A 16038-nucleotide genomic window follows, 5' to 3' on the forward strand; every position below is an offset into this window, starting at 1 on the left:
CTACATACTTGTTGAGAAGATGTAAGGTTCAGTCCAGGTCGGCGGGGATGAGGCTCGTGGAAGTAAGCCCGAGCAGAAGGACCGACGCGGAATGATGATCTGTCATGTAAATCCCCAGATCATCATGATAATAAGAAGACAGAACAACAGCTCTTAGTGTAGTTCAATCCAATACGTGGTGACCTAACATACCTCTACTCGGTTCCCTATGGTAGTCATACCACCAGAGGAGACCTTGTTCCAATAATACTTATCATTTATACTGCTTCCTTGCACAGCCATGTATGCAGTGTGATTACTGTTGTCAAGATACGTTGTCACCGGTTCGGAGTTATATGACTGCGCCAGTGCGGCGCTTCGGGGAAGCGGGAAAGGTCTGTGTGCGCGTGGCTGAAAAGGGAAGGATAACCACGCGGTAGCGCCCTTTCCATAGATCAAAAGATACGAGGAGAGTCCGCGACCGTAAGACGAGAGAAGGAGATACCAAGATATTCTGGATGTTACGATCGACATCTTACACCCAAGATGTCGTTGACGTTCATGACGCATGCTTGCGTGTTGTCATGACGACGCTTAGAGGAACTCGTCACGAGAGGGAAGTCGCGCAATGCGGGGTAAGGAAAGATCTAGTTGCTAGGTAGTTTCCAGAAAATAGACATAGCATTGTGATGAATGTAATGTGAAATGACTGAGAGGTGATGGATATGTTGCGTATGTGATATTGCTGCCAGAAAGAAAAATGCATAGTTGACCAAAACGCATACCGACTTTCACAATCCTGGATAAAAATTCGAAAAATCGGTGTGAGACTGAAGAATGGATAAGCCATGCAAGATGATCATGAACCAGACCCCCCAGTATAGACATATGACAGAACAAAAAAGCGTCCGCGAGCAAGCACCAAGAACAAGATGCGCGATTTGGAGGGTGTGCTACCCCACGATTTGCGTAACCTTGATCTAGGATAGCGTTCTCGAGCACAGCGCTGCTAGCAAGCGACTTGCGAATACTGATCGGCTGGCCAGGCCAGCCGGAGTAAGCGCATTGATGGTTGGAGGATTGGTGGAACTTCTAGTGGGTCTCGGTCCGATTGGCGAATACGTACGAATGAATGGATGAGTAATGATAGGAATGGTGGCAAGGAATCACATAGCTCCTAGTCTATGTAGATGAGTTCGGGTGAGAAGGATGCGCAATCTTGTCCGGTGTATCTTGGCAAAGTTACCAATATTGAGTTTGTAAATGGAGATTGACAAACGTACATTGTTGAGGCTGCAGATCGGTCTTGCTGACATACTGCGGAGGTGCAAAGAGTCCAGTCTGACCAGGAACAGTAGGACAAGAGATTATCCATGTTTTGGTGAGTGTGTAATGAACTGTATGGTTGCACTGAGCGTTATAATCACCGTATCGAGCTCTTCCAGTAAATAGGAGAGTTCGGCTTTCGTGAAAGCAGTCTCCGTGGCCGCGGATGCACAATGCCATTATTGACCAAATGAGAATGAACAACATGTTGAGCTACTGCGATGCGCCCCTCCGTACCCTGTCAAAGTCCGCACTTATGCGCCGCAAACGCGAAGCTGCTTACGCAACGTCGTACGAGACGCCTCCAACATCTGCGCCCCCCCTCTCAACTCTTTCCCTGCTTGAATATAGGTCGATGCCGCGGTCCAGATATAATCAGGGTACAGCACCATGCCGAGGTTTATGCGTCAGGTGCCGAGCTCTTTCCCGCATGTAAGCCACAGAGTCATTTTATGAAATCTGGAATGGAGTGCTAATTCGGATTGCAGTAACATCACCGATGATCTGTCAAACTCGCGGCAGTTGCGGAAAGTAGCTCTTTTACGCACTGCTCATTTGTTCGAATGCACACCATCGTATGCCTTTGGGGTCTCAAAATATGAACCGAGATAACTGATACCTTCTGGCCTCCTGTCGTGAATTTTCCGATGCCCAACTCTTGCTTTGCTCTCAAGGACATATCTCGGCGATGTTTAAAGTGATGATCCCGTAGACCTGCATGCGGCTCTGGACACCCATGGCAGATCGCGCACAAGAAGCAGGTATTGTCTATAGCCAATGACTGAGAGTCTTGTAAGTTAACTCGAACTTCAAACCTTTCATTTTGATGCTCTGTGGGTACCAGTGTCCAGCGGGGATACTGTAAACACCCCCATGCATTTTCAATTGCCGTCGAGCGTGGGATGTAGGGAAAGACTCACCGCATCCACCGTTCAGCCCCGACAAATTCCCGCCATGGCCTGTTGAGGAGGCAAAAAAGTTTGGAAGTCAGCACGCTGAGATTGTCGTCGGATGTTGAATAACTTGGCATCCCACGCTGGCAGCTATTTCTGGCAGGTATGCGTGCGGCCTGACAAAAAATCCCACCCGATCGACTCGATCAGATCGGTTGAGGCTCTTGGGACCAAAGCAGGGCCACGCATACTACACCCGGTGGCAAACAAGCTCTGCCCCCAAGCGTCGCCGTTGAACGGTAGCCATCTCGTTCTGTAGGTTCATGGCTAGTAATAACCCCCCACGGACGACAATAGATCTACGAACTATAGTTATAGCGAATCTCACGGTAAGCGTACCCGTTATTTAGTTGAGACTAGAGCGGAAATTAACGGTCCAAATGGCAGGACCTCGGACATGTCCGCTGGCCACTTCTCCACTGCACTGATGTATGTAAGAGTCCGAATATTAAGAAGGTTTGCGCATATGCAACACTTGGTGGCGAGTATATTGTGGCATATGTCATGATGACGACGGCTGCGGACATTTTCGAACGATCATGTGCTGCGGATAGAATGTCCCTTTGATCAGAACACGTCTGTTCTCACCTAATCGGTCTAGGAAGCGACAACGGTCTGGATCCAGTGGAATGCAGGTGTGCTGTGCCCCGCTTCATGTGAGATGACCCCTCATCGGCATTGGTGTTATTTCCGGTGCGGGAGTCATTGCTACGTGTTCGACTAGAATTGTTAACAGTAAATGTACCCGATGTTGCGGAGCATCTTTTCGAACAATCTTACTATTTCTAGGTCTCTTCCAGGCCCGATGGGGAGCAAGATAAGCACCGTGGCCACGGAATACGGTCAAGTCTCGTCCATCAACACACCCTAGTCTGTGCAGGAACACGCCGCAATAGAGTTGTCACAGGGCAGTGGAGAATGCTATGCTCGGACTTCACTGGCCTTGGGCAGCATCTGACACGGCTGTCCCTAGTATGACGTGCAGATGCCAGGGCCGCAATGCATGAGATGGCAAGACGCGGCGACGAGACCGATGGCAAGAAACTGGGGCACCATGCAGACGGGAGAGGTCGAATTCGGTGACAGCTCAAAAGTGTGCGGTCAGAGTTCGAACGTGGTAAGAAGGCGGGGAATGAGTGTCCTGGATCGCCGAATTGTGGGGTAATAGCGTCGTATCTGATGGCTGCATGGCAGGCCCACCACACATGTGCAGGCTCGGTTCTCGCTCCGCGACGAGGCTGTGCACTTGTAATGAATACTAGACTTTTGCATTTTCAGATGCACTCAGTAGTATATGGCGAAGTAAGGAGTGCATGTGGCTTGCATAAGGGCAAGCCAGCCTTTCCAACCCCGTGCCGCCATAGTCGCGGACCTCGGGTGTTGGAGCAAGCGGCCTGTGAGGCCCGACAAGAATGCAAGGATCGAACATGTCTCAATTGAAGACGGATGAAAGACTTTGACCGCAAGATGATGAAGACTTGCTCGCACGACTGGGGGGGGGGGGCGTTGTTCACCGGAAGCGAACGAACACGGCATCGCGTGGGGGGAGCGACACCGAGATGCACCGAGAATCAGGTACATCGGACAACATGTCCCAGCCATGATTGTGTTCGAGTCTGACACGTCCAAGGTTTGAGAAAAGCAATCTTTAACCCAGTTCGTGGAGCTTAAGTATCCCGTAAGTGCCGAACGGTCGGCACATTGCCACGATACTTACATGCACAGTAGACGTGGTGTATGGATAGAGGGCTTTTGTGTGGTACTGCGTCTTTGTTCTCGGCATATGTACGACGGTCAAAGACTTGCCAGAAATGGGCGGTCAGGACAAGCGAGATAGGCCGGGCCCATCGGATGACTCGTATAGTCGTAGTTTGTGGTGAAAGATGTTGGAGAGGCTCAGCGTAGTGGGCTATGGCCAGAGTAATGGGCGTGGGGGCCAAACACCACAACCGATCGGCGTCGTCATCCCAGCAGGCTCGGTCTGCGTCGGTCTGATAAAGTTGGCCATTTCGCTATTTTGGCACATTCCAGTCGCCCTGGTGGTGGAAGATTGATGACTGCGGTCGCGCTGATGTTGCATGGTCGGGTGACGATCCTCTCCAGCTCGGTGAGTGCCACGTCTTGCATGGAAGTTGGAGATGGTTTGTTTCTGTTACCCTTTGCATTCCCCTGCTGCACGTCCTAAGTGGGCGCCGAGCCTCGACCGTGGGCGCGACTGGGACCACGATGGGTACAGCGGATATGCCGGGCATGGTGAGGGAAATCAGATGATGAGTGAAGACCGGCTGGGCGCATCCATTCACGTCGGACTGGCACGATTCCCCACCCCCACACTAACATGCCCCGAACGGTATCCACCAACGCTCTTTTCAGTCGGCCAATCCTTCAGCTTCGCGTGATGCCAGCTGTGGCGAGCCATTGACCTATCACTTTGTTCCCAGCTCTTCCAAAGGATCGTCACCGGGCGTGGGCCCCCTCCCCCTCGCAGCTCGCGCACACGCACTTCACCTCCGGCCAAGATCCGATGTTCACAGCCTCTCACCCCCTGTTCGCGCGCTGCAACATGAGCGAAAAAGTAAGTGCCGCGTCAATCAGCACCATGGTCCCCGCCATTGGCCACACCCACGTCAGCCAGCTAAGCGCAAACAGTTGTGCCTGGCAATCGGCTGTGTGTGCATTGCAGTGCCTTGAACCGGCTGCGGCTGTCACCGCCCCTTTGGGTGTCTTCCAAAATGCCCGTCCACTGTATCCCTCACGGGTGCGCCCTTCACCCACCTTGCTTTGCCAGCCGCTAGCTCCTCTGACGAGGCCGTCAGCTGCACCCCCACGCCCATCACTGCAGTCTTGAGTGTGGCAGGGCATGTCCGGTGTTTGAAATATTTAAGTACTGTACTATCCTCGGAACCGTTACCAAACATCCACTATCCATTGACGTATTCGTTCCGTTCGTCGTTGCAGCGTTCCGCTTATTCTTTGTCAAAGTTTGCCTGTTCTTAGTATAAAACCTTGCCAAACCGCTTCTCATCATGTCACCCCATCACGACGCACCTTCTCCTGCAGGCAGCTACACTCCTGAGTCTGCCTTTCACCACGCTGTCCAACCCGCCTACACAATGACCCGGTATACAGACTTCGACAACAGCTCAATTGAGTCCACTGACGTGGGTCTCCACCGATCCTTGATTCCTGGCATCTACGTTCCTACTGTTGCCTTCTTCGAGCCGTCATCAGATAATGTAGACGTCGAGACAACAGCCAGCCATGCCGTTCGTCTAGCAAAGGCTGGCGTTGCTGGTATCACTACTCAAGGATCCAATGGCGAGGCCGTTCATCTCTCGCACAAGGAACGCAACCTTGTTACCAGCACCACTCGCAAGGCTCTTGATGACGCAGGGTTCGGCGATATGCCTATCATTGTCGGCTGTGGCGCCCAATCAACACGAGAGTGCATTGAACTCTGCGCAGAGGCAGCCTCCGCTGGCGGAGACTATGCTTTGGTGCTTCCTCCTGCGTATTACCAGGGCCTGTTCTCGAAAGACACGGTCAAAGAATTCTTCCGCGACGTAGCCACTGCCTCGCCAATTCCTATTCTTATCTACAACTACCCTGGTGCTGTTTCAGGCATGGACCTCAACTCCGACGTCATCATCGAGTTGGCTCAACATCCCAACATCGTCGGCTGCAAGCTGACCTGCGGAAACACTGGAAAGCTCAACCGCATTGCAGCAGCGACCCGAGCAGCCACTGTCTCTGAACCCGGATCCGGCTTCATGTGTATGGGTGGATCTGTTGATTTCACTCTACAAACACTTATTGGCGGTGGATCTGGCATCATCGGCGGCATGGCCAACATCGCACCCAAGGCCTGCGTCAAGCTCATTGAGCTGTTCGAGGCCGGTAAGCTTGCTGAGGCCCGCAAGCTCCAGGCTGTAGTAGCCAGGGGCGACTGGGCCGCCATTCAGGGCGGTATCATCGGCACGAAAGCAGCCCTCATGGCTCACTTCGGCTACGGAGGTTATGCCCGCAAGCCTCTTCCCAGGCCTTCCAAGGAAGAGACTCAACGATGGCGAGATGCATTTGACGAGCTTGTCAAGGTTGAGAACTCTCTTTGAACCCACTCATTTGTTGAACAGAGTGAGACCACCTCACTTCCGGATTTGACGAACAAAATCGCGTAAAAGTTCGCCACGCCACGTTTTTATTTCTTTGGCTCCAAATGTAGCTTCGCATTGCCGTCGGCGTTGAAGTCCTTTGGCATTATTTGGATGGAGTTATTTCATTTCATAGTCTCATTTTTTTCTCTTTCTCTTCAACAGTCATGCCGGATCTTTGGAAAAGCAGTCGCTTCCAACATCTAAAAACCAAAGTTTGAAGTCCGTGTAGGATCACGGCTTTATTTTCCTGACGTAGACATGTCAATGGGCGGATATCTTGTCTTTTAGCGATATCAGTATGTACAACCAAGCTTCGCATCGTCGATGAAATGAATACTTGATCAACAATGCACCTTTCCCTGCGCCGACATTCTTGCTCGAGAGATGACACATGACACCGTTTCTGCACTAAAATGCTTTACTTGAGCATTGCTGACATGTCCTGTGGTTACCTCGCCACCTTTACCCATACCACCTGATTGGTTCCATTGTACCCAAAATATGCAGTGGGTGAGTACCATACATACTCATAGCCACTCATAGCCACTCAAACCAATCCTCAAAATGCACGAGCCTTCCCGTACAACGATGCGTTCCGAAACCCGAGTACCGTCACGCAGCATACCTACATATGCGGGCGGCCTTCCCGGCGCCCGCAGCCTAGCATACCCGCGTGCCTCATGTGGGGGGTTCTACGTGCCCCAGGTGTCGGGATTGATATGCAGCCGCGTTTCACTACCACCTATGTTGGAACTTGTTTGTGTCCTCTGCATTAACGGAAGGGATGATGGTGGTGGTGCTGCTGATAAGAGATGTTTATCTTGGCAGGCATTAGTGACGGGGAGGCTGAGACTCATAGCAAGGCTACAAGTGTATCTTCGCCACACCTGTTGTCGTTGATGGGAGATTTAGGCGGTGTGTTGAAAAAAAGAAGACAAGCTACGAAAGTAACGTGCGGCTGATACTTTCGAAGCTGCACATACCCAAGAGAGCCAATAGGGGCTTTAGTGTGGCGCCCTCACTGCCCTCAGAAAGTGATTGGCGCAAAGACACAGCGATAAGGGTACAGCAAGGTCCTTCATCCTCATAAGAGCTCACTGGGTGAGCTGATCATATGCAAGCATCGCTGATAGTGGTGCAGTCACCCTATCTAGGTACCATCCGGAAACGGCAATCGGTGAATGTAATGCAGGACGTTGTTTCCTACCTATGATACGCAGAACCCCCACGCTCAAAATAGTCGGCGTACAGGTTTGTGAGGCTATGGCGCTTTTTAGGGTCACACCTTGTGCATAAGGCAGGCTTTTTGGTGCGTCGGATGGACCCCACGCTGACGGATGCCGGATAGAGCGGACTGGGACTTACCGGTGAAGGGTGGCATGATGGAGGGGTTAGAGTGAGGCAGGCTGACTGGGGACAGTGGGGCGCTCGGTGGCTGATGCAAGGACGGGTAGGGCGGAAGCTTGTACACATGGTAGTGGAGCTTGTGGAACGGAGATGGGGAAGGCGCCACTCTTTGCTTTTCTTTCACATGGGTATGCATAAAGTAGTTAGTCGTGTGCTACAAGTTTTATCATTCGACACGGCCCCTGGCTCCGAACACATAGAAAGTATATCATGAACTTCTAGTAAATTTCAAATCATCACTACACTTCTCCATATTCCAATGCAGAGGGCGGATCTAAAAAGCCGACTAGCTCCGTGTAGAAGACAGGAAGTATCAAGACAACAGAGAGTAGACTTCATACCCCAGATAGAGACCAGTAGAACAACAGTATGCCTCTCTAGAAACTAATGTTTTCCAACGTGGAAACCTCACATGGGTACTTTGGTTTTAAACTTAAGCTCAATGTCTCCTACGGAAGAGGTAGAGGTCTCCACTCACAAAATTTATACCGCCAATCCCAGCAAACAGAAAGCGACATTAATCATTCTTCTCACAATTTTAGAACATAAACACTCTATCAGGTAGTTTTTAGGTTTGTATGTGGGCTCAACGGCTTTTGCACACCACACGATAAGCAGCCGGGAACCATTTTTATTCAAAAGGAAGGCGAAGAGACCACAGGACATTATCATCTTTGTAGTTGGTTTTAGGAAAAACACATGCATTGTGTAAGTCCTTCTTTGGATTTTTTTCCGGGTTTCTAGAAGTTTGAGGAGAAAGATGACAGATAGAAAAGAGGAGCAGAGGGTTTATATAGGTGGCCGACTCGCGATATGCAGCGCACATGCATCCCCCACTTCATCCGTTTCGGAAATATATACGCTGTCCGCTGCCATCAATTTTTACACGACACTCTTCTCTCCACACAAATTAGCAGATTTTTGCGTCCGTTTTATTTCCACAGCAACGAGAAAATATACGTGGTTAAGGTTTGTTTCAAAGAACATCGAGATCGAGGACATGCTGCCTACTTTTATGCAGAAGAGTAATGAGATGGAGTCGTATGTAGGGTAAGAAAGAAAGATGGTAGAGAGTTGCCAAAGACTTTTATATGCGAGAGTAAGGCTGGAAAAGCAGGGTATGAGTATTGACTGGTGGTGATTTTCAGCAACAGAAGAACACATTTGTAGGTAGCATCAGCTCTTTTAACCAAGATAGAACCATACGGTGATAGTAAATCTGTTTTAATCCACAATACCCAGAGAGGGAAAGAAGAAAAGCGGAAAGTTTTTGATACCGGAGCCTATACACAGGCTCGGAGCAAACAGCCACATCTTCAGGAAGACCCTTATTTTTGAAACGGTCGAGGAACGATGTGAAGTATTCGTCTTGTCTTTCACCACACTATCTACAGTGCCTGATTTAAAGAAGTAGAGAAGTAAGAAGAAGAGACCGGTGTTTATACCCTCAGCTGCCAAAAGCCCCAGAGGAAACAGACATGCGAAAGCTCGGAACACGTTTGAAGAATAGCAGAAGATGTAACGGTTTGGGCCTTGCCAAGATCCACTTGAGTGAGAGTTGGGTACGGCTATCGCTACCACACTTTATCATCACACACACCTATATAGCTGCAGTTCCTCCATAGCTAAACAATACAACGCAGTCCTCCTCCTCTCCTCACCCCGTTACAGAAGACCATAGACCAGTTCAATCTTGAATTTTCGACTAGAATCGGCCGAGAAAAGACTTGCTCCCCGTTTTTCTGAGATTTTGACACCACTCTCAGCGTGTAATTTTTAGAAAAGTAAAAAAGTAAAAAAGTAAGAAGTAAGAAGGAGAAAGCAAAGGTTTTATACCCCATCGCCACCAAGAGACCAACAGAAAACAGCCATTTGTTTTTAGCGCGTTCATTTTCGAAAGGCAGAAAACCATGTAGCAAAGCTGAGAGTGTTTTAGGAATAGCGAGGAACAAGATACTCATATTAATCCGAGTTTTTAACACACCATGTATAATATGTGCAATGGTCGAATTTAAGAGAGGAGAAAATGAGAAGGAGAAAGCAGAAGTTTTATACTCCACCACCAGCTCCAGACAACTCAGAGGAAACAGGCATAAATCCTGGGGAGATCGCTTTTAAGAAAGGCAGAACACCATGCCAGAATCCTCTATCAGAATGAACAGGAAATATGCTATCGTAATACTTGTTTCTATTCCATTTCTCGAACTGTTTGGAAAGTAGAGAGTAGAAGAATAGGAGAAAGAGGTAGGAAGGTAGAACTTTATTACCCCTAACCCAAGACAAGTCATGGCTCTTCTTTGAAGGGATTGACAAAAACAAACATGGCTAGTTTGCTCAAAGTTTTATGTAGACTGGTAGTTTTTTAAGAGTAACTTGGTAAGAGAGGTGGAAAGAAGCAGGAAGTGGTCGTTTTATATCCTTAGCGCGACATCTTCTACGGCACAGCCATTCCGCCTTTTTTGGTCGTTTCTAGTTTCACAGGAAATTATGGGCGGATATATGGCTCCGCGCACGAGGTCTCCTCCCCCATCCGAACAGTCGGAAGGTTTTTTTTAGAACAGTATCTTCTTCCAACTGTGTTTAGTAGAGGTGCTTCAAGCCGAACATCTCGCTGTGCTTCGTCATTTTCTTAAATGTAGTAAATGACCCAGAAGATTTTTCAGAACGCAGCCATTTCACATCCTGTTTCTTTTCAAAAAAGGCGCAGAATAACGTATAGGCCATGGTAGTTTTTTAGTTATAGAAGTAGGTAGAACAACACATCTGACAAAGACATCAGTTGTCTGTAGTAGTTATAGGTTAAGAAGAAAGCTCGGAAACAAACATCGATCACTACGTCTTCGGTTTTAGTATAACCCTCTTCTCTCGGCACATACGCTTTTCGAGGGTTTGGAATATGGAAAGTTTTGGGAAAATAAAAAGGTAGATGAGGAGGAAGAAAGGGTGGGCGAGGTAGCAGTGGGTTATATGCTTGGGTACAAGCTTTACTAACACCGAATAGGTCTAGCTTAATATAGTCACCCCGTCCTCCAGCGCATCATCTACCAGCAACCCGCACCTGCAGGGCTCTCAATCATCAAACAAAACAGAGCAAGAAACAGTATTGTCTCTCTCTCTCTTTGTGCAAGAGCATGATATTATACTACAGTAGATAGCACATGAATCCACACGCTTATCATCTACCCGAAATCAAGAATATAAGTCGTCATCCTGAGTCGCATCGCCAAACCCACCCTCCGCAATATCAACACTACTTTTGCTGGCATGGGCTGCACTAGTCGCTCTTCCTTTACCCTTCCCGCTACCACCGATATGTCCATTCCCGTTTCCGTCTCCGTTGAGTTCAAGATGCTCTGTGCGAATAACCATATCCTCGTCCGGCTCAATCGCCCTAGCCTTTCCTTTACCTTTATAGCTAGAAGCCGGCGCCGCATCCGTTTTCTTTTCATCCCCCTTCTTGCCCGCGCCTTCAAACTGTTTTCTGACTCTGTCGTAGTGTCGCAGTTCATCGGCGCTAACACTGGGTACGAGTTCCTTGTGAGCTTCCATGAAGTCTTCTTCGGTAACCATGACTGCTGTGTCTTCTTCGGTAGCCAGATGATCGAAGAAATATGCGATTGAGATGTTGGGTGAGTGTGTACTGTTGTACTCTTTGACCTTTTCGTCGACGATGCGCGCGCTGCGTGTGATGGCTTTGAGCATGGCGTCGGAGCAGAGGGCGTACATGTCAGCACCAGTGTAGGTGAACGGGAGGCCTTGGGAGACGCGTTGGAGGGAAAGGGAGGGGTGGAGTGTGAATCTGCGAAGCAAGTTAGCAACTGGAGACATAGGAAGATAATTGGTAATACATACTTTCTTGTCAATGCTTCGAGGATGGTCTGCTGCTTCTCATGGGTATCAGAAACACCCAGGTACAGCATCTTATCGAAGCGACCAGGACGCAGAAGTGCTTGATCGAGGAGATCAGGTCTGTTGGTTGCTCCGATGACGAAGACACCTTCTCCTCCATCGCTCATACCGTCAAGCTCGGCTAACAATTGACTGACAATTCGATCCATGACACCACCACTGTCACCTTGATTTCCACGCTTAGGCGCGACAGAGTCAAGTTCGTCGAAGAAGACAACACAAGGGCGAGCGTCGCGGGCTCTTTGAAACACGCGTCGTACATTGGCTTCCGACTCACCAATGTACATGTTGAGCAACTCGGGACCTTTGACACTAAAGAAGTTGAGCGAGAACTCTGTGGCAATAGCCTTTGCAAGAAGCGTCTTTCCCGTTCCTGGAGGTCCGTAAAACAAGATACCACTGCGCTTCTTCATACCCTTGGCAAACAGCTCAGGACGCGACAATGGAAGCTGAATCGTTTCCATGACTGCATCCTTGACATGGGTGAGACCACCGACATCTTTCCAACCCACATTGGGGATCTTGGGAGCGCCAATAGCGTCGGCGAAGTTCTTGCGTGCGGCATCCACCGCACCATCTAGATCAGCCTTTGTAAGGCTGTTACTAAAGGGACCACCTGCTAGCTCGATGTCACGCGTTGTGATGGTGTCACCCGAAGAATGGGACTTGGTAGCAGACGCGGCGAGTTCTTCGAGACGATTTCGCTTGGCAACAAAAGCTCGATCAACAACATCCACCAGGTCGCCTGCCACTAGAGCTGCAGTCTTGACAGCGACATTGCCCAAGTCAGCTTCGGGAGATAGTCGAATACCGGCGTCATCGATTATGCTTCTTAGGATGCCCTCTCTTTCGCCCTCATCAGGAGCTGTCATTTCGATCTCGTGTGTGAAGAGTCCCCGAATGCCTTCTGGTACCTTGTCGATTTCTGTTGTTGTTGCAATCAAGACACGAGAGTCGGCCAAAATTTCCTTCAGCGCAGTGTTCATGCGATCGGCATTCAGAGCATCAACATGCTTTACAAGCAACGCTGTATACTCAGCACCGCATGAGAAAGCTCGCTCTGCCCTTGCCTTCAGGAAACCTTCGGTTTTTACATCGCCACCTCCAGCTCCACCTTCGGTTATGATGTCAAAGGCATCGATGGAAAAGGTGTGTAAGCCGAGATCCTCGCAGGCTTTTGTAGCAAGAGTAGCCTTGCCGATACCACGTTGCGTTGAAGTTATTAGAACCGCAATGGGAGGCAGGCCTAGATGAATGGCGCGAGGACTCGTAGCTACAGACATAAGCTCCCGTAGCCGTCTACGCAGTGGTGAAATGTAAGGCTTGGGTAGCTCGTCCAAAGCCATCGTCTTTTGCGAGCTTGAGACGGGCGTTCGCTTGGCGCCTAGATAGTACTGCCAGGCATTGCTGATAGGGGCCGGGGTTTTGCCTTGCTCGCTCCCGTTCATTTCCATCTTTGTGCTGGCAGCGTCCACTGTCACAGCACCGCCCCAGATGTCCGCCTCCTCGCCATCATGAGACGTATGAGGGGCGCTAGAGACGTTACCGATCCTGAACCAGGATACAACCTTTGGGTTGCGGCTGCTAACACTGGTGCTTTCTTCGTTCGGTTTTGTTTTGGCTCTGGTCAGCAACTCCTCACTGCCAGCATCATCCTCGGCGCTGGTTTGGAACACTGCTCGACCAAGAGACTCGTCAATCGAGACCCCTATGAGATCGCCACTCTTCACGATTCGCCGCTTCTGTTCAAAGTGGTCTTTCAAAGCTGCGAAGAGACTAGGTTGGAGGAGACGGTCCGATGACAGAGGTGTTGACACCTTTAAAAGGGTGACTTCTTTTGCGGAAGGAGGCAACGAAGACCCAGTTATTCGAGGCTTTTGTATCAAGTTTCTAGGCAGATGCGAAGAGGGGCTGGGAGCTAGAGGGGTGATGCGGAGGTGAGACGGGCTGCCCAGGTTTGCGAGAAGAATCGGGGATAGGTAGGCATTCAACGACGAGGTTGGCTGGGAGAAACCGGAGAAACTGCTTCTTCGATCAAGATCTGCAGTCTTCTGAACTGGGTAGCGGACAGCCTTCTTTGACATGTTCTCCGGTAGACCAAAGACGCGGACAGGACGCCAATTTGTGTTGTCTTCCTCATCCGCTCCACCAAAAGCTCCCAATCCCCAAAGGGGATGCGAGGAAGGTGCCTCAGTACCCTCAAGTCTGACCCAATCGCCAGAGAAGCAACCGACCTTGACTAGTGTGTTTATGTCGACAAAGACGCGGGCTTCCTCATCATCTTCGGTTCCTGGCTTCGGGTGAACGAGATCATCAGGGATACTTTGTAGTAGCCCTTGAGCTTTGAAGACTTTGCTCTTGCTAGTGGGCCCGCGAGCAGTCGTTGCCGTGAAGCTCGAATAGACGGACCCGGGGGTTGCGATGCCATTCGTCTTGAATTGACCCGGTCGTGGTGTTGCGGACGTGTATGCTGAAAGCGCACCTGATGACTGAGGCGGGAGCATCGGTGCGTTCAGCGAGATGATATCGTCATCCTCGTCAGACAAACCTCCAGCATCGCTCTCAGAAAGCTCAGACTCGAAGTTGTCGGCCGACTTGTCGGCTGGGGGGGAATCATTCCGCGAATCGGCTCGGTCCTCTGCAGCGGAATAGAAGGTATCGTTGGATGTGTCATCGGCTTCGTCGTCGTCGCCGAAACCGTTGGTGGCTGAGGTTTGCTTGACAGGAAGGACAGGGTGATGTCTGGAGCTGCTGCGGTGCGACTGCAATATGACGATTCGCGTGCTCGGCAGGATTAAGCCTTGTGATACAGGCTCACAGGCGCTGACCTTGGCTGGCGGGGGCGGGACGTGTGTGATGGGATGGGCGGGCAACTTGAGAGGAAGCAAATCGCCCGTGTGCAGGACAGTCGGTAACTGTAGAGCCTCACGCACGGCTTTCCGCCAAACCTCCTCTTGTGCAGCGAGATTGACTGCTTTCCCTTGAGTCCCGTTGGCTTCGAGTTGGCGGCTCTTCGGACCTCGCGATGCACCATTCATTTGAGCGACGAAGCCCCCGCCAAACTTGGCATGCACCTCATCCAGCTTTCTCAGCGCTTCCGTATCCAGATTCACGTAAACTGTGTCCAGCCCAACTGGGATAACATCGTATATCCGCACCTCGATAGGCGCATCCCGCCTCTGCATTCTGTTCGGGGCGGCATTCTGGAGGACGTGGGAGAAGGATTGCAGCGCGAGCGACGAAGCTGGGATATGAAGGGATGAGTGTGGGCGTACGGCACCATTTTCAGCCTTTTCAGCGGGCCGTACGGGCAAGATAGTCCAGGACGGACTTTGTGAGGCTACGAGGGTGCTCGGAAGCCACGGCGTGATTGCGACATGTTGAACGCGATCTGTTTCTCCATTTACTCCTGCATACGTCAGCCCTACGTCTATTGCCGGCATCTTGGACCGCATACCGGTATTCTTATCTTTGGCAGCAGGAAATAGGTCATTGAACAAATCCTCGGAGAGTATCCCAACTTCACCCTTCATGCGGTCGTCAAGCAGCAGGCGCGCCGAAATAGGAGGGCGGTCAAGACGCCTTCTCCGACGCCTCTTTCGCGGATGAACGGCTTCATTGTGCGCGTCCATGGTGAATGGCATAAACAGAGGTGCCTCGGTGGGCAGAGGTATCAACGGGGGAAGCGCCGTGTTTGTCGCATACATCTACTCAGACGTCTGTTACGAGCCGCATTGCCTCGGCAGAGCTAAACAAGCTCGGAATACATGGATGCATGCATCATCCCCGCGACCATTAGACTGATTCGGACATAGGATTGAGTTACCACGACGCGACTCGTATCTGTCAGGTTCGCAGGCACGGTTTTGGCCTTTACGTCCACTGTACAGTTGCTGGTCGCCGTAAATTGAGCCAGGTACCACGGGGGGCTTGTCACATGGCATGACCAACACAAACACGTACATATTCACAACATAATTTTATCCGTCGCCTGAACATTTCAATACACCGCAATGGAACATTCATGAATCGACCTGTGCTCGATCCCATCTCTTCAGCATGGCTTATCGTTGGAAACCTGCAGCCAGACCTCTCCTTCACGTGTCAACAGATGCAGCTTTGCCGCTGCCACACGAACGCTAACCCTGCTTTCATCTCCTGTCCACCCCCGTCATGGAAATTCCAGTTTTCGCCGCTCATTGGCAATTTTTACACAACATTATCCTGATCTGTCGCTGTTTTATACATATCTCCTGACGTAATCCTATCTCTGACCAAGGCGCGGGCGCATTGATCGAATTAGCCACTGC

At 50.4% G+C, this 16038-nt stretch overlaps 2 protein-coding genes across 2 annotated transcripts; one reads left to right on the forward strand and one right to left on the reverse strand.

Annotated features, from left to right (window-relative positions):
• Positions 1-5284: 5284 nt before the first annotated feature.
• PtrM4_138340 (DapA, Dihydrodipicolinate synthase-N-acetylneuraminate lyase) lies at positions 5285-6370 on the forward strand (the record flags this gene model as incomplete). Its single annotated transcript, XM_001938114.2, has 1 exon — positions 5285-6370. The coding sequence occupies one exon, from the start codon at positions 5285-5287 to the stop codon at positions 6368-6370; it is 1086 nt and encodes a 361-aa protein (XP_001938149.1).
• A 4638-nt stretch (positions 6371-11008) lies between these two features.
• PtrM4_138350 (SpoVK, ATPase AAA+ class) lies at positions 11009-15360 on the reverse strand (the record flags this gene model as incomplete). The annotated part of the gene is made up of 3 exons (XM_066109375.1): positions 11009-11618; positions 11672-15137; positions 15186-15360. The coding sequence occupies 3 exons, from the start codon at positions 15358-15360 to the stop codon at positions 11009-11011; spliced, it is 4251 nt and encodes a 1416-aa protein (XP_065960297.1).
• Positions 15361-16038: the final 678 nt, after the last annotated feature.

The sequence above is a fragment of the Pyrenophora tritici-repentis genome, chromosome 8 (genome assembly GCF_003171515.1).
Source record: "Pyrenophora tritici-repentis strain M4 chromosome 8, whole genome shotgun sequence".
NCBI classification, from domain to species: Eukaryota; Fungi; Ascomycota; class Dothideomycetes; order Pleosporales; family Pleosporaceae; genus Pyrenophora; species Pyrenophora tritici-repentis.